General features: G+C 45.3%; 1 protein-coding gene across 1 annotated transcript; it reads left to right on the forward strand.

The window, feature by feature from the left end:
* Nucleotides 1–11,032: 11,032 nt before the first annotated feature.
* AMER2 (APC membrane recruitment protein 2) lies at nt 11,033–21,574 on the forward strand. The gene is made up of 2 exons (XM_026108920.2): nt 11,033–12,081; nt 12,256–21,574. The coding sequence occupies exons 1-2, from the start codon at nt 11,262–11,264 to the stop codon at nt 13,152–13,154; spliced, it is 1,719 nt and encodes a 572-aa protein (XP_025964705.2). The 5' UTR covers nt 11,033–11,261; the 3' UTR covers nt 13,155–21,574.
* Nucleotides 21,575–22,297: the final 723 nt, after the last annotated feature.

Below are 22,297 nucleotides of genomic sequence, written 5' to 3' on the forward strand. Positions count from 1 at the left end.
TGCTTAATTACTGCAGCACAGCCTAGTGCTGTCTTCCATCCCGGTCTGCTCCCGCTCAGCTGCCGCCGGGCAGGGCCAGGGAGGCTCCTCTTTCCTTGCCCGTGACACCCTGCTGCAGCTCGGCTGCCCCAAGCACGCAGGTGCAGAGCACAACCAAAGCCCACGGGGAGCCGCAGAGCCGCCGCGGCAGCCTCGCCGCTGGGGGTCACGCTGCTGCGGAGAAGCCGATTTACAGCAGGGGCTGGCAGTGGCCGGCACTGACTGCAGCCGCGCGGCTGTGGCAAATCCTCTTAGTGCAGCTTCACCCTCTTTCTTGGCTTCCTTTGTGTAGGTCTTGCCTCGGTTGCTCCTCCCGTCCCCCTTCCCACGAGAGGCTCTCGCCAGCCCTTGTTCGCTTGCCAGCCGGGCACCACAACAGATGGTTGTGCCGCTCCGAGCCCTCCCGGCCGTACCCCGGCTCGCCAGTGGGACGCAACGGTTACGTCTGTGCTCTGCACCGGCTCGCTCCTGGCCTGAGACTACTGGCACAAAATGGCATCCATGCTATCAAACCCTCTCGCCCTCCCAACACGAATAGTCGCATCCAAACTGCCTTGTCCTCCGATCTTTAACACAGGCATCTAATGGAGATGAACTAACCTAAGGAGAGCAAAAATGTCATTTTTTAATGAGCACTTCTGGTGGCATAAGACCAGGAACGAAGAACTTTTAAATCTGCTGCTGACGTTGATTCTCCTCTTTGCTACCTTGATAAGGTATGCGCTTGTCTCCACGTGTCACAGGCAGACAATAAACACAGATCTGCTTTCCTAAGGCTTTTATGAGGACTCATTTGTTAAAATTTAGATTGAGAAGCTGAAACGCATGAAATGAAAGGTTGTTAGGTAGAGTGGAAGTGGATGCACAACCTTAAGGCAGGAAATGTGTATTCATATTAACAAGAGCTTGTTGCAGTTTATTTTATTCCTCAAAAATGAGGTAAGAAAACAAAAATCCCTGCTGGTCCCTTTTTAGTTTTGAAGCAGCATGATAAAAAAAAATCTGCTAAACCTAATGACTGCATATGCATAGATTACGTGTGACAATCCAGCACACAACGGGGTGTCCTGCCACGCATACAACAAGCCGCGAGGGTGATGTACTTCTTTGGCATTTATTGCCAGAAGTCAGATACACTTCTCCTACAATAACACTGCCGGCTCGTTTCCAGGAGGGCTTTGGCTAGCGGCTGCAGAGATAACGACTGATTCCCCCTCGTCTGCCGAGCTGAAGGTGCGAGGCTCGCTCTTGCCAAGTGTCAGGGGAGACAGAGCAGAGCTGGGGGCGGGAAACCAGCCTTAATGACAGCTTCCAGGAAAACCTCTGGGGTGGTGAGGCCGGCAAGTTGTCTTCTGTCTGGCTCCGGGCTGAGAAAGCTGAGCCTGATCCCTTGGTGCAGAGGCCTCAGTGCTACCTGTGCCCCGGGAGCGCGGGCACTGGGCTCGGGGCACAGCAGAGCGGGGTGGCTGCGGGCCGCCCTTGCGTCGGCCAAACCCGGGGGAGGGACGGCGGGCGCCGGCCACGGAGTATTACAGCCAGATGCCACACAGAGTTGGAGGGAAAAATTAGTTCCTTTGTGTTTTCATCACGGTGGCTGGGTTTATGGTATTGCTGTGCTATTCTTGCAGCGGTGGCTCTAGACAAATCCAAGATGACAATTAGTATCCTAAGGCAAACTGGCTTTGATATGGTGCTACTCCTTTTCGCTTTGCTTAATTGGGCTAACAGAAAAAGACAACAGCTGCGATGGTGAGAATGAAAAATGCCTTTGCTCGTCTTGGTTTTGACAGCAATCAGCCTGACAAGGGATTATCAATTGATCTGAGATAAGTGTTAGTGTTGGATGCAGTTTGGTGTCCATTTATCCCTTTTACTGTTTCACAGATACAATTGCACTTCCAAAAATAATGTAGGAAAAATATTTTGAGGGAGAGTCAACTCTTCAGGATGTTTAAATAAGACAAAAACATGAAAAGGAGAAGAAGCTTTCTGAAAAAAAAAAAAAAAAGCTTTGGGACGCTTGTGTGCTTATGTGTGTGCGGATGTGTGCAGTGGGTAAGAAGAGAGGCAGGCAATGGGCACACATTGCTAAAAAAAATCAGGTTATTTTTACCAGCTTGTCTCCCAAACTGCAGATCTGATAGTGGCAGCGCTTCCTTCTGGCCTTGCAATCCACGAGTTCAGGCGAAGCTCTGCGACCACCTGTCAGCTTATTTTTGTGAAGCGCAGTGGAAAAGCTTCATGAAAAGGACTGGATGATCTTGACCGTCCTGTCTGATACACGTGACACCTTTTGGATAGGAGCACGGGTTTCCTCTGGTGGTTTGCTAGAGGCAGGGCACTATATACCTTGGCAAGCAGTCAAGAGGAAAGGGCTTTCCCCAGGCGTCTGCAACACAAGGCAGACCTGTGCTGCCTGCTTTGCGCTCCCCTGGCCCTGATCCAGCGCTGTGGGGCTCAGCAGGAGTGTTGGAGTTGTCTTCAGCAGATGCTGAATCCAGCTATTGTGTGTGAAAACATCATTCAGGAGAGCCCTCCGGTTCCCGAAGGGCTGGGGAGTAGCTGCTCTGCATCACGGGTATCCGACCAGCCAGCTTGTAGGGCCTCATGGTGTGTTTCTTAAACACTCTTTGTGCCTATGATGCTTCCACTGAAACCGGTTTTGACTGAGCAAGAAGAAGAGCAGGAGTGGAAGCCCCAGTGATTATTCTGCTTAGTACTTATCTATTCCTAAACCGAACTGTACTTGTTGGATATTTTAGTAAAACTGTCACAAATCAACACCCACTGCTTCATTTTCTTAGTGAAAAAAAGGGAGAAAGAAAGAACCAAAAAGCTGTCCTTTATCTGACATTCAGTTTGAATTGATCAAGTGATCTGCTGTGAGAGCAACAGCTCCTGCCAAAAATAGCCTTTTGGAAAAAACTCTGATATTAGTTGCGTAGCGTGTACCACACAATGCTCTTCAGTGAGAGCAAGGTGTCAGGGACCAATATTAAAAAGATATCAGTCAAAATGCTGTGTGGGAAATGAGTCGTGTGCTTCACTACGAGCTGCCAGAGTCCCTGTGACTATCTCAAGCTAACTAGTTCACTGGTGTGTATCAAGGCATCATTTTTAGCAAGAACAAGTTGTGTCAGATTTCTTTTGACTATCACAGCTCTGACTGACTGATAAACCCAAAATCCAGGCTGCATCAAGCCTTTCCAGTGGCGTAACTGTGACCACAGACCTGGTCCTGCAGCCTCCTGACCATGTTAGTGTTCCCACTGGTGCAAGAAATAGGCGTCACTGGTGCACCTGCATGGAACAGTGCACATATCTGCATTGGAGGTGATGGAAAATGTTTTATTGCTGTAGGTTTTCTCTGAATGGAAAAACTGAAAGCTGAAAAATATTGTCTGATATTTTGGGGAAAGGGAGGACACAACTTAAAACCCACAAATGTTCAAGTATCTGTAGAGGGGCTGATCTGAGCAAACACAGGGTTTTTCTCTCTGAATGTTTTGACCTTGGCTCCTTTTATAGTCAGAAGAGAAAGAGCTTTTAGGATAAGATTTATCTCATTCTTAAGCTGATATCTAAAATAGGTCAACTAAACTGCACCTAAGAACATCTTAAGAATACCCTAAGACCAGCTATCTTTGGCCACACGAGAAAAAGGGAATTTAAGCTAACTAGCTGAGATGTAGCTGTCTGCCCTGTAGCTGGTTAAAGCATGGGAAGATGAATCCAACCCTTGGGTCTGAACAGGATTGAAACCAATGGTTCCTACAGATTTGCAAGGCAGGGTCTAGTTTCGTACAGCATCTAATATTCAACACCATTGGAGGCCATGGAGATGTACCCTATTTCAAATATAAAACACATAATGTCTATCTGATTAAGAGTGGCTCACATAGGAGTAGTTCCTTCTCTGGGGCTGCTGAAAAAGGTCTGGATAGCAAATGCTGTCATTAGTTTTGCAAAGATGTTGCAATAATCAGCACAATTCTTTCTCCCTTCTCCCTCCCATGTTCCCAGGCACAGATTTATTTCCAGAGCCTTTTAGCACTTTCCTTACAGCTCGTGTGTTTCACATGTGCTCAGGTTTCCTTTCCCTCTTCCACATTTGGACTGTGAGTGTTTTCACCCTGAGCCTGAAGACTTCCACATATTATCACTGTGCTGGCATCAAATGGCTCCCACTACTGTTTTTGGCCATAGGCTCTATAGGCAGTGGAATGAGGGGTAAAAAGAAAATAAGACAAACTACTGCTGAAATTGAACCAGTAAGGTCTCTATCAGTAACTACAATAAAAAGGACACTTATCTGGCCTTAGCACCTGATTCTAGCAATAGTCTCAATGGTAGATTTGAGAAGTATTTCTTGTAAAGAAAAGAACAAGAAATAAGATCGCATCGATCTTGGTGTCCTGTTTAGGAAGGCTGAATCTTTAATTAAGGGCCTGACTATGACATTTACTTCTACTTACACTAATCGGAACTATTTTTGCTGAAGTCGATAGACAGACCGAGGTGGTATAGGGGAGGAGAGAAACTCAGGCATCCCCAGTCAGCTGTAAAGCAAAGCTTTTGAATCCTTACCTCTTAGCAGAAATATCCTCATCTTCTCCAAAAGTCATTCTCGTCTGTCCGAAAAATGTGTTCTGACTCAGTATTCCCCACTGTCCCTCTAATCTACTTACACTTTTGTTTGGACTTCTAATTAAAAACAGTGGGCAAGACCCAGTCCTCCTGTGGTACTATTGTCCTGTTAGGTCTGCTGGGATTTGACAGCCAGGATTGTATTTTCATTAATTTTTGAAGTAGAACAGCTTAACTAGCACTGTTAGTAGCAAAAAAAAAAAAAAAAAAAAAAAAAGGCTTTTTTATCTCTGGGACATTGTAAATATTCAAAGAAAAAATGGAATGGCTGGATATTCATGTAAAAAACATGTTTACAGGATTTTCTGGGACAGTTCTCTTTTCAATCCAGTAGATGGAAGAAAATAAACTCTCCACATTTCTAGTAATCACGGTGGAAGTAAATCTGGGATTGGACTGGGGTAACTCTTAGAGGTTCTAGCTACACTGTTACAGCAGGATTAATCTAGGGTGGGTTTTAATGCAGAGGGCTAGGGCACTAACATATTATTAATTAGAAGTAAATCTCTCCCTTGGGGGGCTACACGCACTGCCTGCATTTTTAATTCATATTTAGCTTTAAGACAAATGAAGGATGTTTTTCCCCTTTCAGTTTCTCTAGTTGCTCCCTTATTTCTGCATCTGTAATCCTTTTGTTTTTCATTGGGAAGAACAGTTGGGTAACACAGAGATTGCATGCATATAATTGATTTTTTTCAATCTGCTGGATGAACCGAAAAACAGATGAATAATTTTCTTCTGGGTCAAATAAATGCTTTGTTTCATTTTGGAGGGTAACTGTTTTCTTATTTTACTCTTTAAAACAGCAAAACAGGCCATTTACAAAGAAAAGTCATTTTAACAAAAAACTACAAAATATTGAATAAAATACCTTTTTTTTCCTCAGCTCAAATTGTTTACTTGAGCTCAGAAAACTCATGATTGGTTTGGTCGACCTCAGCATGCATTTTCTGTTGAAAAAATTTTGTCTGGAAAACTGCACCTAGCAGAGATGCTGGGGCTGAGTGACGATGATAAAAGAAAACTTAACTGTGGCCATGGGATTGCTTGCGTGCACAGAAGTGTTGTTGGCCTTTGTTGCAATGATATTATTGGTGAGAACAAGAAGTATTTCTCCTAGGGAAGTCCTCACTAACAGGTCTTTTGTCTAGTACACTATCTCCCAGGCTACGGCTACTCTCTGGAGATGGGACTCTTCTCCATTTTGGCTGGACTGCACCAGTGTTTAAGTCTGTGCAGACTAGCTGGCTGTTTTGTCTCTCTTCCACATTTGAGCTCCAGGAGCATGCAATCACTTACCTGCTCAAGAAGCTGCACCTCAGCTCTCTCTTGGTGTGGTTTCCTGGAGATTGAGAAGGGCTTTTGGTTATGCATGCAGAACTCTGCAACAGGAGCTTCCAAATTCTGTAAGTTTGTGGGTTTCAGACATAATTTTCTCAAAATACAGTCCAGGTCTCCATTTTTAGAAACAGGTCATGTTTTTCGCAGTGTACACTTTCCAGTACAACAGCTCTTCAGTCAAAAAAACAAAGTAAAGACAGTTTGTCTCCCAGGAGACTGGAGATATATATTAAAAGGACACGTGCATCTCCCAGTCTTGATGTTCTTTGCTATCTGTACTTTACGCTGCTACCAGATTTTCCTTGTGACAGTTTTTCATGCATTAAACAGGGAGGCAGGATGGAGTCAAGTAGTTGCCAGTGGTGGTGAGCACGAAGCCTGTGCAGAGATGACTAACACACTGATGGAGGGAAAGATACTCACTGTAGCCCTCATCTTCTAGCTGCCTCGCTTTATTTTCCCTTCCATACATTGCATTTTCTACATGCCTTTGAAAACCTTTCCCCTGAGACACCCAGAAGTGTGGGCTGCCCGAGAGTGAGGGTCAGCCAGGCTCTGGACATGCTGAACTGCCCATATGTGCTGTTACATCTTCGCAGCTGATGAGAGTGTGCTTTGCAGAAAGGATGCCTAATCTGAGAAAAAGGAGGGTAAGTAAAGAAGTAAAGAGCACATGGCCCCAAGGAGGTCCCAGATGCTAATGCATGGGCTGCAGAGAGCGGGAGATGGGCAGTGTCGGAAGACATGGGTCTATTGGGAGGCAAATGCAAACAAGTGGCAAATGTTAGAAGTCTTGCCACTTTTTCACTATACCTGCATGAGCAGACTCCTTCCCACAGGTATGTATTACAGCAAGAAGCCTTATACCTAAAATGGGAGGCATTCCTTCGTACTGCGTTTCTCTTTCTGATTTTTTTTTTTTTGCTGTCTTTAGCTGTTACCTTTTCTTCTTCCCAGTGGTTCCCTAAGTAGATTTTAAGGTCTCAGCAGAGATCTATTATTACTTATGTCTTCTTTAATGAGCCCATTGATTTTTTAATCCAGCAAACAGTATCTGTTCCACTTCCTGATACTGTAATGCACTGAAGTGTTTTTCTGTGCAGTAGCATATCTAACCATGTAAGAGGAAAATGCATGTTTGAAATAAATAACTTTTCAAGTAGCAGGACTGTTTTCCCTATGGACCTGTTCTGCTCTGGGCCTCCCTGTATTTGCCCTTAAATTTTCGATCCTGGCATGATAATTGAGACAGATTTTAAAAGCCTGCTGACTTTGTCTGCTCACCAGCCTGGGTGCAAATGCAGACACCGTGCTGGCGAAAGTCCAGCACTTAACTTTCTGCAACTTAGATTCACCACTTATCGTCGGCAAGACCTACCAGTTTTAAACTGATGTAGCTTCTTTGAGCCTGACAAATTACATATACTCCATAGTATAAATGAGGGTAGAAGCACAGCTGTAAAGAATGCTAACCAAAAAAAGAGTTAGAAAACTTTGGGCTTCAGTAGAAAATAGGTGAACTCTGGCTTAAAACTGAGCTTATCCTAGGTAATATGTTGGGAGGGCTGCTAGTCTGGAGTCACTGAAGCTACTTAGTAGTTAACCATGAAATGAAAAATTTCTGCCCACTGTCCCCAGACCCCTCTGTCCTGTCGTGCTGTGTGCTGTGCTCTAGGCAGCCTTGAAACACTGCTAAACTCAGGGGCTTCTGTCAAAATGAGGGGCCTGATGGTTTGCTAACTGTTTCTTCCTTTACTAAATCATACAAGGTAAATCTCAAGATTTGTACTCAGTATTAATTCTGTGCCGTACACTGCAGCCCCTGGGGGAAACGGGATAAGTCAGCACAGTGTAAACCCTGCGTAAAAGCGAGGAGCGGCTCTGCCTGCTGTGCTGCGATTGCTGCTGCCGCTGTGACACCTGACGGCTCCAGGTGAGGCCGTGCCGACGGCTGCTGACATGCTGTGTGGAGAAGGCAGAGTCAGGCCCTGCACCCGCATTGTGCTTGGGTCACTGGAGAAGGCAGGCTTGGGTCAAATGGGGCAAAGCAGCAGCCTTCTGGGAGTCCCAGTGCAGGTTGGCGGTGGAGCCAAGCCTGGGAGCTGGACAAACAGCCGGTGGCAGCAACCCTGGGCAAGCAGCCCAGAGAGCTGTAGGAGCTGGAGAGTGAAGCAGAGACTAGTCCTCATCCCTGAGTCTGTAATGTCTATAAAAAAGTATATATCTATAAACATTTCAGGGTGTGTAAATGACCTTTTCTGAATAATTTTGCTGTATAGTGCTCCTTGTCTGGGATTTTTCATTCATATTCATTCCAAAGACAAAAAAATCCACCCTCGAAAGTACAGATCCACAGACTTCCGCAGCATTTTCTTCGGTCGTACTGGAATAAGCCGGCCAGCATACCTGTGCCATGCAGCCCTGTCTGGGTTCGCTCTGACTGCGCTGCACTCCCCTTCGGCTGAAAGGGGCCCGGGGCATGCGGTCGACACGGCTCTCCTGCGTGGCTACCTGCCTGGCATCAGGAGCTCTGCAGCTCCCGGCCAACATTGGTGTCTCTCTGTGCTTCTAAATCAGAGCTCCTCCTTTGTGCTCACTTTAAAAGGTGTCTGTCAATGTCTCCCCCACCCCTTGCCAGGGAGAGAGCCTGAGCGCATTTTTCACTGTCAGATCCAGACTCCCATTTCAGACCTACAGAGATGAAGAGCAGTCATACAGAAATCCCCAACCTAATCCAGCGGAGCGAGTTTTAAACCTCTGAGGGTATCAGCAAGTAACAAGTATTGCTGACCTAGGCTTGTGCAGGAAGATGAAAGGGGACCACATGGCTCAAACTGCCTGCGTCCCTCTCATTTAGCTCCCTGCTGTCCTTTTCCTGAAATAAATCTTGCTGATCTTGGAACTCGGTTCCTGCAACTGATCCTATATCTCTTGATAGTGACAGCGAGGGGAAATCCCGTCTTCATCCTTCTTTCAAGAAGGGCGAACCAAAAGGCAAGGGAACTATCCAAAACTGGCTAAAGTTCCTGTGGTGCATTTCATTATATGTGAGGTGGTGGGTGCAACAGGTTCAGCAGAGAACATTTTCTCCCAACCCCATTGATCTTACAGATCTCAGGTGTCCAAATGTCACTAGGAGCAGGAGCTATTTTGCATGAGTAGCCACCTTTCAGCATGACTCTTTTCAAATTAGAAGCTGGTGAATGTTTTGGCTAAAGCTTTTCCTATTGAGCCCTGCAAGTGTGGGTTGACCAAAGCATGCCATGAGTTCATGTCTTTAGGTTAAAACACAATGATTTTCAAAAAATCTGAAGAAATGGGAATGTTTCATTTGCCACTTTCAAATTAAATGCTTCAAGTTTATTTAAATAATATTTTTAAATGTATGAAACTACTGAAACAAAACATGTAGGAGAAAGATCAATTTGTCAAAACATTTCTAAAGTAGTAATTTCAGGCTGACCTCAAGTCACTTTCCTCCATTAACATGTGGATTTTAAGCTGACTGAAAATCAAGCTGAAAACCCGCCTTTCCATCATGGTTGCAGATAGTCACACAAGAAGAAAGAGGGCACAATAATGTGTGTGTTTCGTACAGCTGTGAAGCATTAAGTCATCTGTCCTCTGCCTTTTGTATCTCTGTACCCTGTTTCTTTGGCCCCAATGCTTGTAAGAAGAATTGGTGAAATGTTGCAAAACATCCATTTCAGCGTGCAAATGTTGGCAATTCAGTCATCTGGCCAAGTCATAGCTATGAGCTGTTTTGTCCACTTTTTCCCAAGATATGTGACCACGTTTTGGTTTTTTTGAATTTTCGAAGGATGTCTGCTCTGTGTATTTGCATTTGCACAAGGGATTTCAGTATTTTACCTTTTTTATCAAGTTCCAGTCATCTGACTGGACAGCAGAACAGACACCAGATGATGGGGGGAACTCGTGGCATGACGCGATTGACGAAGGCACAGTCAAAGTGAGCAATGGGTGAACAGCTTACAGCTATCGGCTGAGGTTCTTATCTGCCCTCCCGCTCCCTAGTTTCTGGGTGCTGGGCACATTTATGAAACATACACAGTAAAATGTCCTCACTCCTTTTCCTCTAGCCAAAATCATGGCTTTGGCCTCCTTCGTCCTTTCTCCCGTCTCTGCAGAAGGCAGGAGAGACCTGTAAGTTGAATTATTAGTCCATATTGCTCTTATTGAATGTGTGGTAATTGTGCATGCAAATGGAACTTTTTATACATGAACAGAAAAAGGGCTAAATTCACTGGATAAATTATTCACAACAGATAATTCAACGTGCTCCCCCGGGAGAGCGCAATGAATGTCTGATGATGTTAAAAAAAAAAAAAAAAGAAAAAACTAATTCTTCCAACCAGAGAAGTCAACGGCAAAACCTTTTAGTAACTTCAAAGAGAATTTAGCCCCAAGCTGAAGGACCAACATACAGTTCCTCCTTAATGGTTCTCACTGGCATTTAGAGCCGTTAAAAAAATCCAGACAAGTGCTCTGGTTTTGAACAGCCCCCAGCAGGGCCGTAGAGCGGCAGCCAGACTGCGATGCCCATGCACAATGTGGAGGCAGGTCTCCTCCGCGGCCCCCGCGCCGAGCACCGTCCCCAGGCTGAAGCGGCCCGTGATGGCCCTGGCAGGGGCACCGTCTCGCCAGGGCAGAGCTCGGGCCGGGTGAATTTGGCGTTTTGGATAGGTCTGCAGTCATGAGAAGCTGTGCGGCGCGGGGACCTGCCAGGGCACAGTTTCGGGTCGAGGGACGAAGGAGGGGAGGCGGAAATGGGGCTGCGGCCGGGCCGACGAAGAACGCCGGGAGAAGGAGGCTCGCCCGCACGCCGGGGCGGGCGCCGTGCCCCACGCCGTCACGTGCCGTTCCACCGCCACGCCAAGGGCCCGCGCGCGCCCACGGAGCGCGCAGCCGCCGCCGGCGCAGGACCAAACGGGTTAAGTTACATAAGCCCTTTTGGGGAGGGGTGGGGGAACGGGCGCCGCCGGCGCGGCCGCCGCAGCTCAGGTTGATTGGGAGCGGATGGCGGCGGCCCGGCGCAGGCCGGCGGCGGAGGAAAGCGGCTTATCCCTGTGCGGGTTGCCATGGCGATGAGCGGGAGGCAGCGGCGGCGGCGGCGGCAGCGGGGCTGTCAGTGAGGGAAATCGGCGGCGGGCATCTGGGGGGTCTGCGGGAGGGAGCGGCGGCGGCGGCGGGGACGGACGCGGCGGGCAGCAGCCATGGACTCGCACTGCGATTGTGCCGAGCCCCCGGCCGTGGAGCAGCCGTCGGGCAAGATCAACAAAACCGCCTTCAAACTGTTCAAGAGGAGGAAATCCGGCGGCCCCATGCCGAGCATCTTCGGGGTGAAAAGCAAAGGTGGGGACGGGAAAGGCGCGAGCAAAACGGGGATGGTGCGGAGCAAGACTCACGACGGATTAGCCGACGCCGTGCTGGAGAGCAGCAAGAAGGAGGAACCGAGCGGCGGCGGCGACCAGCAGAGCAAGGACGCAGCCCCCCGGGCGGCAGCCAGCCTCAGCGTCTCCTCCAGCAGCTCCGTGGCTAAGTCGCACAGCTTCTTCTCCCTGCTGAAGAAGAACGGGAAATCGGAAAACGGCAAGGGGGAGAGCGCAGAGCCGCGGGCTGGCGGCAGACAAAAGAAGGGGCTGAAAGGGATCTTCAGCAGTATGCGGTGGCATAGAAAGGACAAAAATGGCAAGGAGGAAAGGGGGGAAAGCTCTGAAATTCAGTCCGGTCTCATTATGCCGGGGTCGCTGACTGCCAGCTTGGAATGCATCAAAGAGGAGACCCCGAAACCTTTGTCTGAAACCCCGAACGGCGCCGGAGAAATTAGCATTGAATCATCCTGCGGGAAACCCAGCGGAGACCTGCACGCCTCGGCCAGGGAGCCTGACGGGAGAGGTGGGGAGCCGCAGGACAGCAAAACCCCCCCGGGGGAGGATCCTGCCGCTGCTGGGACCCGACCCGAGGAGCTCTGCCCCGAGCGACCGGACCCGGGCGCGGGAGAGGTTGGGACTGCAAAGGATGCGGCCATAACAGGTGACATTCCAATAAAGACTATTCCCCTTGTTGAACCCGAATGTGATAGCGGTCAAGAGACGGCAGCAGCCCCTGACCCTTCCTCTGTTGATCCACCCTCAGAGCAATCGATTGATCGTATTTGTTTGATGTTTGCTGACGTGACTTCACTGAAAAGCTTTGACTCTCTTACAGGCTGCGGAGATATTATTGCGGACCAGGAGGAGGAAGGGGGCAGCGGGAGTGGCGGCTGTGAGAAGAGCACCCCCAGGGCCGGCAAGCTGGGCGCCTCCAAGAAGCACCCCACCATGGTGGCCTACCAAGGAGGAGGGGAGGAGATGGCAAGTCCTGACCAGGTGGATGACACCTACCTTCAGGAGTTTTGGGATATGCTGTCACAGACAGAGGAGCGTGGCCCAGACGCCCAGATTGGGGGAGGAGGAGGAGGAGGAGGTGGAGGAGGGACAAGGACGCCTGAGGGGTTGAAGGAGACCCAAGGTACCGAGGGGGCCCAGAACAGGGTGGCGGTGAAACGCGGTGGTCTCAACCAGATTCCCATTCATCTCAACCACAAAGAGGAGCAGAAGGGCAGGGAGAAGGAGCAGCAAGAAGGCATCCCGAACAGCGACGAGGGTTACTGGGACTCCACCACCCCCGGGCCCGAGGAAGACAGCACCACAAGCATCCAGAAGGAGACCATTCCCAGGGACAGCTACAGCGGGGATGCTCTCTACGACCTCTATGCCGAACCAGATGAGAACCCACCAGGGGGGCCTTCCGACGAAGAGGTCACCTGCGTGCCCCGCTCCAAGCCTGTGTCGCCAATGACCACCACGTGCTCACTGAAAACACCCTCAAGCGCCGTGAAGGACTCCAAGATACCCATCAGCATTAAACACCTTGCATCGCATCCTGCCAGCCACGCAACAGACGCCAGCAACAGCCATCATGTCGCACACCATCACCTGGCCAAAAGTGAGATACACAGAACAAAAATCCCTGTCTCTAAAGTACTGGTGCGCCGGGTCAGTAACAGGGGCTTAGCAGGGACAACAGTTAAAGCTGCCACATACCAGGACAGTGCCAAAAAGTAGCTGAATACGAGGTGGAGACAAAGACCGACGGACAGCAAGCTCGGTGCAGGAAACTCTGTGTAGGAGAACACTGATAATGAATTAGTTTTGCATCACCTGAAGAAAGGCACCTAAAAGCCTTCCTTCCATGTACTCCGGGGACCTGCACTCCTGAATCCCTTCTTACTATACTGTACGGCTGAATATGAAAAGTCAACTTCTTTTCAGGCACTTTTTTTTACATTTGTATCTTTTTTCTGCAGCACTAAACACTGGGGAGATTCATTTTTACATGCCTTTGTGGAAGCAGGACTTGGATTATGAACCTAAATGAGCATCTTTCCTCATGCAAGGTAGTGCCATGAGTTCTCCAAGGGAGCAGAGCTACACGAGGAGGAACACCAGAGGTTCTCCAATGCACTTCTCTTTTAATCAGTCCTGGAAGAGGCGTGGAGGGATGGTGTCCGACTCTGAAAATGGTGTTTGCTCTACAAGATGTTGGAAAAAATGCCAAGCAAAAAACAAACGACCAAACAGGTATTTTACCTGATGTAGGAACACGAGCACTGCTCAGCAGCAGACTTAATCGACTTGTGTGCAGTAGCTAACTAAGGAGTTAGGTGGATTTGTCTAACGGGAAAAATATTTTTGTTTGTCCATCTGTTTGTTTGGTTTCGGTCTGCTCTAATGTAAATGGGTAACAGAGACACCTGACCTAGGTTCAGATGTTTACATCAATACCTGTCTGATGATGAATACAATCAGGTTCAGGGAAACATTTTACTAAATGCCAATATATACACACTGTTCACATTTATACAATAACTTGCTCTCCATGTGTAGATATATACATATTTTAGCAGATTTACTCAATGCTACAGATTTTTTATATTAAAAAAAAAAGTCACCTGTCTGTATTATCTAGAGTTTAAGGAAAAGTTAGTTTTTATAGGTAGATAATTTTACAGTTCTAAAATTGTGGAACTTTCTGTAAGTACCTTAAACTAGAGCAAAACTCTGTCCTGTGTGGGCTCATGCATCCCCAGAGAAGTGAGGCTGAAGTGCTGATGGTGTTAGAGGGGCACATCCCATGTGTCGGAGCTGAGGGTCTGACAGCACTGCCACTGCAAACCTCTATTTTCAGGGGTTTATGCAAAGTTGCTCTGGGCTTAAACCTTACAGAGATGGAACCCAGGAAAGAAACATGTTTTTTAATTATTATTTTTAAAAATATATAAAATTAGTTTTTGACTATTTAAGGAAAGTTTGGGTTCTTGTTGCTTTTTATTTTCATTCTTAAGAACTTCAGAATAATTTTACTTTAAGAGAGAAAAAGAAATATGGTAAGCTAGGGGTCCATAAAATGCTCTATTGAGCTTGGATCCTGTGAGAAATGTATTAATGGCCAGGATGTTTTTTTGAATAGTGGCTACTGTACATGGGCATTGACAACATTTCCGAGAAATTTAATAGGGTTTTAATGTGCCTGAGGACATATTTTTATGATACACTGAAAAAGCTCCAAAAATCGTTGAAGTCTAAGGGGAAATATTATGCATTTACAAAATATTTTGGTATGAGTATTTAATCATCAGACCACAGTTAATATAAAATATATGCTCCAGTGTATCTGAAAAATAATATACATTTAAAAAATATATATATGCAGAGAATTCTAAATTCACATAACTGAAGCTAATGGGTCTGATCTTACATAGCAGCTGGTTTTATTGTCTCTTAAACTGGAAGAAAAAAGGAAAATAAATATACAGAATATACATTTGAAGGATATTAAGGTTATAGATAACCATAAAAAGCTAGGAAATAGAGTAAAGAGAATTCCTTCTCTTACAGGTGGGATACGCTGGGGAAATGACCTTATAGTCACAAGGGTGAAATGAGAATCTATCTCTGAAATTCCCACAAACAATATCAAATTGGGAGAAAGGGTTCGTTTTTCCGACCGTTGTCTGCTTTTATGGTTTGAGTAAGAACCTTAATAGACTTCACAGAAGATTATTTTAGACGTTTTTTTTTTAATAAGGTACACGTGTGTGATTTTCTACATGCCTGCTCCCGCGGCCGCGCTGTACATATGCATGCGTAGTCAGAGCGCGCCTCCTCCCAGCGTACGCGCAGCCCGCAGCCCCGCGCAGCCCCGCGCACACCGTGGGGCGGGCGGCAGAGCTGTCTCCGAACGGGCCGCCCACTCTCTCCTCCGCCTGAGAAAGGGATTGGCATTTGGCATGACTCTGCTTGTATATTTTAGAAATTTAAAGCTGAGATATACCCTCGAAAGGATGAACCGTACAGAACCCTGGATACTAATCCTGGTCTTCAGCCCTAAACCTAACATTCACGTTTTTATTCCTTTGGTTTCATCCGGCTGGAAGGGTCACGTTCTTCCTTGCATGACAGTTCTGCAGAAAAGTCATATTTCCCCATCTTGTTTTAGGGACAAATTGTACAGAGCGATTCCATAGGGTACTGCAGGTTGAGAAGGAGGGAGGATGTCGGGAGCTTGTGGAGATGCCAGAAAGACTGGAAGCACTGTTTACAGGTAGTAACAGTCGTGTGTCTTAAAAGCACTAGAAGATATAAGCTACCATTCCTGCAGGACCTGCGCGTGGCAGATTTCATTCTATGCGTTTTGTTTGCATCGTGGCATGTCTGTATTAGGGGAACATAGAGTAACATTAGACTAGCTCCCTCACACTTATGACTAACAAGAACCATCATTAAACTGTTTTGCCTTCCCTTCAGTTTCTCTCTCTCTTGTTTTCTGCCCTGTTTTGACTCCTTCCTCGGCATGCTGGCGGCAGCTCCCTGCCTGGTGCCGAGCTCCGGTGCGGCGCGGGCAGCCCCCGGCCGGCAGCAGCACCGGGGTGGGAGGGCTGCGCGCTCGCTGGCAGCGGCGAGGGGCTGCCGAACCACTCGCTCGAGCTTTTTATTGCAACCCTAGTGTAAGTACACTTTGCAGATCTCTCGGTGGTTCGTTTGGCTGCTTGCTATGTACATATTTTAAGGACAATCATATCCTTAAAAGGAAAATGGGAAAGTGACTTGTGGTAGGATGTCGGTATTTTGAATCGTAACAACATACTGACATTGATTCAGGGTAATGGTTGTATGAGAGTAAAAATATGATTTAATGGTCAAATTAACTTTGTATTTATAAAACCCACTTCTGTCTTTAAGCCATTGATGTTTTTATTTCAAAAGGTAATTGAAAACTTAATATTTACAAAGGCTTTTTATTATCATAGAAATATAATTGTGTAACTCCACACAATGCCTAAAACAATGACTGAAAGGAGGTTCAAAGGCTTTCTTTCAACCTGCATTTAATTCCTGAAAGATCCCTGTAAAATACGACGAGATGCCTAACAGCAAACAATTAATGACTTGCTGGATTTAAAGGTTGTGACATAAAGAGGTAATAGTCCCGAGGCATTCTGTGGTGGTTTGCTTTCTTTTTTGTATTACTGTGTTTAAGCATATATTTTCCTTGGCTTTGGTAGGTATTAGGGTAGAAATGATGTTCTGAGTCCCAAAGATATCATTCCCAGTTCTGTCACTGTTTTGATTTTCTCAAAGAATACTTTTGTTTATTTGTTCTATTTGTTATTTTGTGGTCTGAACAATGCTTTGTAATTATCAGCCTGTATGTCATTCATAAAGGATTTTATAGATGAGGACTTGGCATTTAGTTATATATACTCTTTGCACTTTCAGGTCACTACTGGTAAATTTTGTATGTTCTTAGGATATTTCTATATATTGCATAGCATTTTATAGCTATCTACAGTAGTATCAGTGGTATACATTCCTTTCCTATACATCAGCACAAAAGATTTCCTTTTAGTAGCATGAAATGATGTTTTTGTGGACTTCTTTTGTCATAATAGAAGTAAACTTTCCTGTGCTATAGGTGTGGCCTGCAACAGACAAAAAGGGTCTTATTTTCTGCACAGTGCACATAGATTTTGCTCTTGCTAGTAAATAGGACTCAAACCCATGTGACAGATTTTGGAAGAAAACACACCACTAGAATAAGAAGAATCCATGTTCAGTCTTATCCCATCAATCACCAGCGTTTTCTTCATCCACTGTGAACGTCCTTACTACCATTCAGGGTAGCAGAGGACTGAATTTTTAAAATTGCACGCATACACTATAAAAATTAATTCACCGATTATTTTTAAATGAATCTTACTAAATTATTTATCTAAGCTAAGCGAATATTGCACCAAAGTCTTCAAAACGTCTGATACACATGGCATTTTCAGTAAGATGCTCTAAGTGCAGATGAGCCAAATTCCCAGGCCTTGCTTAGCAAAGCAAGGACCTAGTTGTTTTTAAAATTTTTAGTACTGGCTGAGCTCGCAGATCAAAGGGAGCCATTGATTCATGGCTGTGCTCTGAGGGTTTTTTTGCTTGCTCTGATATAGACTACTTTCTGAAAAGGCTTTTCAGCAAGATAATGGTATGAGAGAGACAGTTCACAGCAACAATAGCCACTTATAAGGCAGATGGTTATCTAACAGTGGATAATATGGGACTTTAAGCAAGGTGGTCTGAAAATGCATTTTTGTAGCTATTGATATGAAAGGCTGATGCTTCTGTCTTGGAAAAACAAATTGACACCAACTCAAAGACGCTGCAGAAATGAGTCTTGGCAAAGTTTACACATGACAGTTTCTGCAGGGTTTTTCTTGCCTTTTACTTTTTTATTTATTTTTGCTTTGTTTATGTTTCCATTAAGATGACATAACCCCACTTATCCAGGCAGAATTGCACAATGACTGACTCTCAGATTTAATGCTGAGAATACAGTCTGTTGTCCTCCAGCTGCTCAGGACCCGGCTGCGCTGAGCATCACTCTCTGATGTTGAGATTTGTCATGAGTTCATGTGCTCTTTACTGTAATCAAGAGGTACCAGAATCTGGTACTTTTTTAGCTCATCTTTAGTTCACGTCTTGTCTTCCCTGAGAGTATCTCAGCTGGAAAATTCAGCTTTGTTTTGATGTTTTCTAGGTCCATTTCTTGTAGAGAGAAATGGAAATACATCCATATGCAAAGGACTAAGAGCTATAGCCCACTGAAGCCACATTTTGGAGTCCTTTACTCCTGCAAAAGCAGGTCTTTAAAGCTCTTCCTGCCCTAGAGGGCTTCTCCATCCAAAACAGCGATTACTATTGCCTGGAACTACCTTTTTTCCCCACTTTCTCTTTCTCTGGTTCCCCCTCAGCCATAACACTGCAGCTTGAGAAACAGATTTTTGACCCAGGCCTTCATCACTAGAAATCCATCACAGCACCACTGCTGCTGGTAAGTTCTTCAAGAGGGCTTTGCTCCTACTTCTTGGTCCAGAATAAATGATTTCACCTTCAGAACATGCTGTAAGGATCTTTAAAACAGAGGCCTCTGCTGTGTGAGCTCATACATATGGGTGAGGATATTGAGTGGTATTTTGCATAGAGTGGAATATATCCCTCCACTTCCCTTTTGTGGACAATTTAGCAAATCTAGCAGGGAAATGTGTCACTCTTGTGTAAAAGCCTGGAGGCTGTTTGTGATGGAGACCGTGCCCAGACTTTCTGTATCTTTGATTAGACTGCTTTTCTTTTTCCTTTCTGTATATATTTAAATAAATAGAACCAAAGTTCTTGTGGAGAGAAGAAAAGGTTATGCACTTCACAGGACAGGAAGGATTTTAAAGTGCCCAGCCTGCAGTCTCACAAAAAGCAATGGCTAAAAGGAGAAAATTGCTTTGCCTGTAATATTACATCCAAGCAATGCTCTGAAATAGAAGCTAACCCAGCAATGACCACAAAGCTGGAAAACCGGCATTTGCCAACATTTTCTGACAATCTCTTTCTAAGGCCCAGTTCTGCTGTGGCAAAGCTTCCATTGACTCCAGCAAGAACGGGAGAAGATCCTTAAACCATAGGGAGTAGGAAGTGTTTTCCTAAAGGAGTCTTCCCTTTTTGTAAAGATGAACATTATTCAGGTGACTGTGCTATCTTTTATATTATTGTAGTAGTACTTCCGCTGATCTGAATCCAAAACACATCTTTCCATTGTTTTTCCATCTTAACAAGCAGCCACTCCTGTGCATAACCACAGTGCTCAGTGTGTTCAAATTACAGCTAACACAATCACTGCCATCCTTAATTTAACTTGTGATGGCAGAAACAGGACCAGATCCTTTCCAGGGCAGTAAACCCCTGCTTATTGTGTCATTTCTCTTGTTTTTTGATATGGTAACTAGTTATGCTTCCCTTTGATCGTTTCACAGAAATGTCTTAAATCTGTTTTTAAGGAAGAGCAATATGTAGGGACTGCATGGTAAGAACTTGAACAGATTGTTATTATTGTGGATGATGCTGTATCAAAACAATTGCCATTTTGGTATCAGGCTCTTTCCACGGGCTTTTATGCAGATGCAGTAGAGGCTTTGAACATAATGTGCTCATAAAAGAAAATTGGCTGCATCTGCTTTGAATTAAACCTGACCTTAAAATGTAAAAGCTACACAGCTGGTCATGTTTCTCAGTCAGCAGCAGCAAGTGGAAAGGCCTGCCCCAACTCACCTGCACCCCAGACCAGGGGAGCAAGGCACTGTCAGCAGGGGAATGTGCTGCCTGGTCCTTACCTGAATGCTGGCAGAGCTGTGGGGTGTCATCTTGTAGAGATGTCTCCCAAATTCAGCAGCAGTTGGGAAAAGCCAGGATAGTGATGCTGTGCTGGGGTGAAATGGTTGGTAGGGTGGCTAGGAGATGGGACAGGAGTAAGGGCTGAACCTTTGTTTCTTGTGGAAAAAAGAGAGTTAAACATATGCTTGTAAAATCTGGCTCATTTTTCTCTTGCATTGCTGCTAGGGTGGCTACATTGCACTGAGTTAGGAGCCAGATTGCGTGAGTGCCAAGAGCTGGGTGTGCTGAAGCCTTCACTCATGCCGGTATACTCGTGAGCGTGACTGCTCTCCTCATTAGCAGGTGAATTATCTTTCATTTTTGAGGTAGTTTTAGCACAGGTGCTTCCACCAGCCCACTATGACCCAGCTCCAATCCATGGCATCTCACTGCTCTTCCATCCTCGTTTTATCAGGGGGACCAGAGCAAGCATGCCCATGGCAGGGTGGTGAGCGGTGGTGAGACCTCCTGGTGCAAGAGTGAGCCAGTGAGGGAGTAAAATAAGCACCACGCAACAGGGTGTGGTGGCATCGGGTCCGAGGCAGGGTGCAAGTAACCTTCTGTAGCACATGGCTTAATAAAAGCAAAGTTACCCTACTTTTCTGCAGGGGAACAAGATTAAAGCTGTCACCTTGGTGTAAAATCCAAGTAAATCCACTGCCGGGAAGCAGATTGCAACAGCTGAACAATATCTCATTTCATAAGCGTTCCCTCTGAAAGCAGGGGATGTATTCGTAGGGTTGGTTGCTATTAAGACTGAGTGAAGATACCATAATTTGGCCCCATGTGAATTTTCATTACTCTCTTTATCAGCAGAAGCTGTCTCAGGAAAGGTCTAGTGTTGAAGTTTGTGGCCTTGTTGAAATGTGGAATGAGATAGGAATGTAGCTGGTGGAAAATACAGCTCCAGTAAGGGCAGAAAATACAGAATGGCTTCAGTGTTTTCTCACAGCCAAGCTCTGCTTAAATATCATGGTGTGCCTGAGGAAGATGTCGCAAAGAGTGTGCTACACTGCATCTGCCAAACTGACACTCTTGGGGTTTCCTACGTGCTGAAAGGGACAGATGTGTCCTGCTAGAGATCACGTCATCTTTTTTTCTAAGACATGCTTTAGCTGGCAGATCGTTGTTAATTACAAGTTTCGCTAGCGTTAGTTGTGTCAGCCACCTCCAGGAAGGTAGCATGTGACCTATTCAAGATAATGAGCCAGTAAAACCAGAACTCCCTACTCTTTTTATCTGAATGGTTTGCTAATAATCTGGCAAGTTTGTGTGCACCAACTTTTTCTGAGTGAAAGATAAGAACACTCTAGGGGGTATTTTTTACAACAGACTGTTAGACACGCTATGCTCCTTTCCACCTCTACAAATTTTGATGAATATGTGTCTCCTCAAATCACTGTATTCTTAAAAACACATTTAAAACCTAACTGATAGCAATAGATGTCTTTCTTCCCTGACAGTTATTGAGGATATACTAATCACTGTTTATTATATTTTTAATTCTGTAAATATTTATTTTGGTACTCTGTGTATTTATTGGCACTGATTCTGGTGTTTGCTTATGTGTCACTGTTAATGTTGATGTTTTCAGTAGTCTTGCTTCTAATGAATGTAAGGAACTCAGACTAACTGCACTTTTCTTCTTCCATTCAAAAATCTTACCATGAAAAGTATTCCCACTGTCATATTATGTGTTATAATAAGTACAGTCAATAAAATCGGTTGTCACTTTTCACTGATGAACGTGAAGGTTACTTTTTGATGTTTGAGCTAGAGAAAGAGCCAGTCTTTTCAATGTACTGGAAAATACTAGGCTTTTGAAAGAAACACATTAAGCAGTGATGTCCCCAAAATAGCATAAAAGAGAATACTTGGGCATGTATGCACTTTCATTCTAATGCAGAAATGCCTTTAGCAGTTTTACTTAATAACACCACGGAATAACTAGGCTAAATTTGCTGCTTATGGGAGGGCTTTCATAAATCAGAGTAAGTTTTGGTCTTCTGTTTCATCAACACATTCTCCTTTTTTTTTTTTTTTTTTTTTTTGCCTTTACTTCAGTTAGACAGTGGAAATGGACTTATTTCATTCTGTTTGCAAATCAGCTTTGCTTCCTGCTTCTCCTGGTCAGGCACACATCAACTTTGGAGTTGCAGTTTTAGCATGGCAGCTGCAAAATGCTGTCCTAAATATGTTATAAACTTCATTTCTCACCTTTAAAACTGAGACTTGACCACTATGACTAAGGTGACATGTATTAGAATCTCTGTTTTGAAGTCTTCTATAAGTTTATTGCATTTAGGAAATGCATAACACATTTGCATCAATCTAGTTTTAATCCTTAAATTTATTTTCTTCACTCAGCTAAGTGGCACTGCCTTATTAAGGGTCAAGCAGCCTACTATGTTACTACATGTCCATGCTGTAAGATACCTAACCAGCTAGAATAAGAATTGGAGTAA

Source organism: Dromaius novaehollandiae, chromosome 1 (assembly GCF_036370855.1).
Source record: "Dromaius novaehollandiae isolate bDroNov1 chromosome 1, bDroNov1.hap1, whole genome shotgun sequence".
NCBI lineage: Eukaryota > Metazoa > Chordata > Aves > Casuariiformes > Dromaiidae > Dromaius > Dromaius novaehollandiae.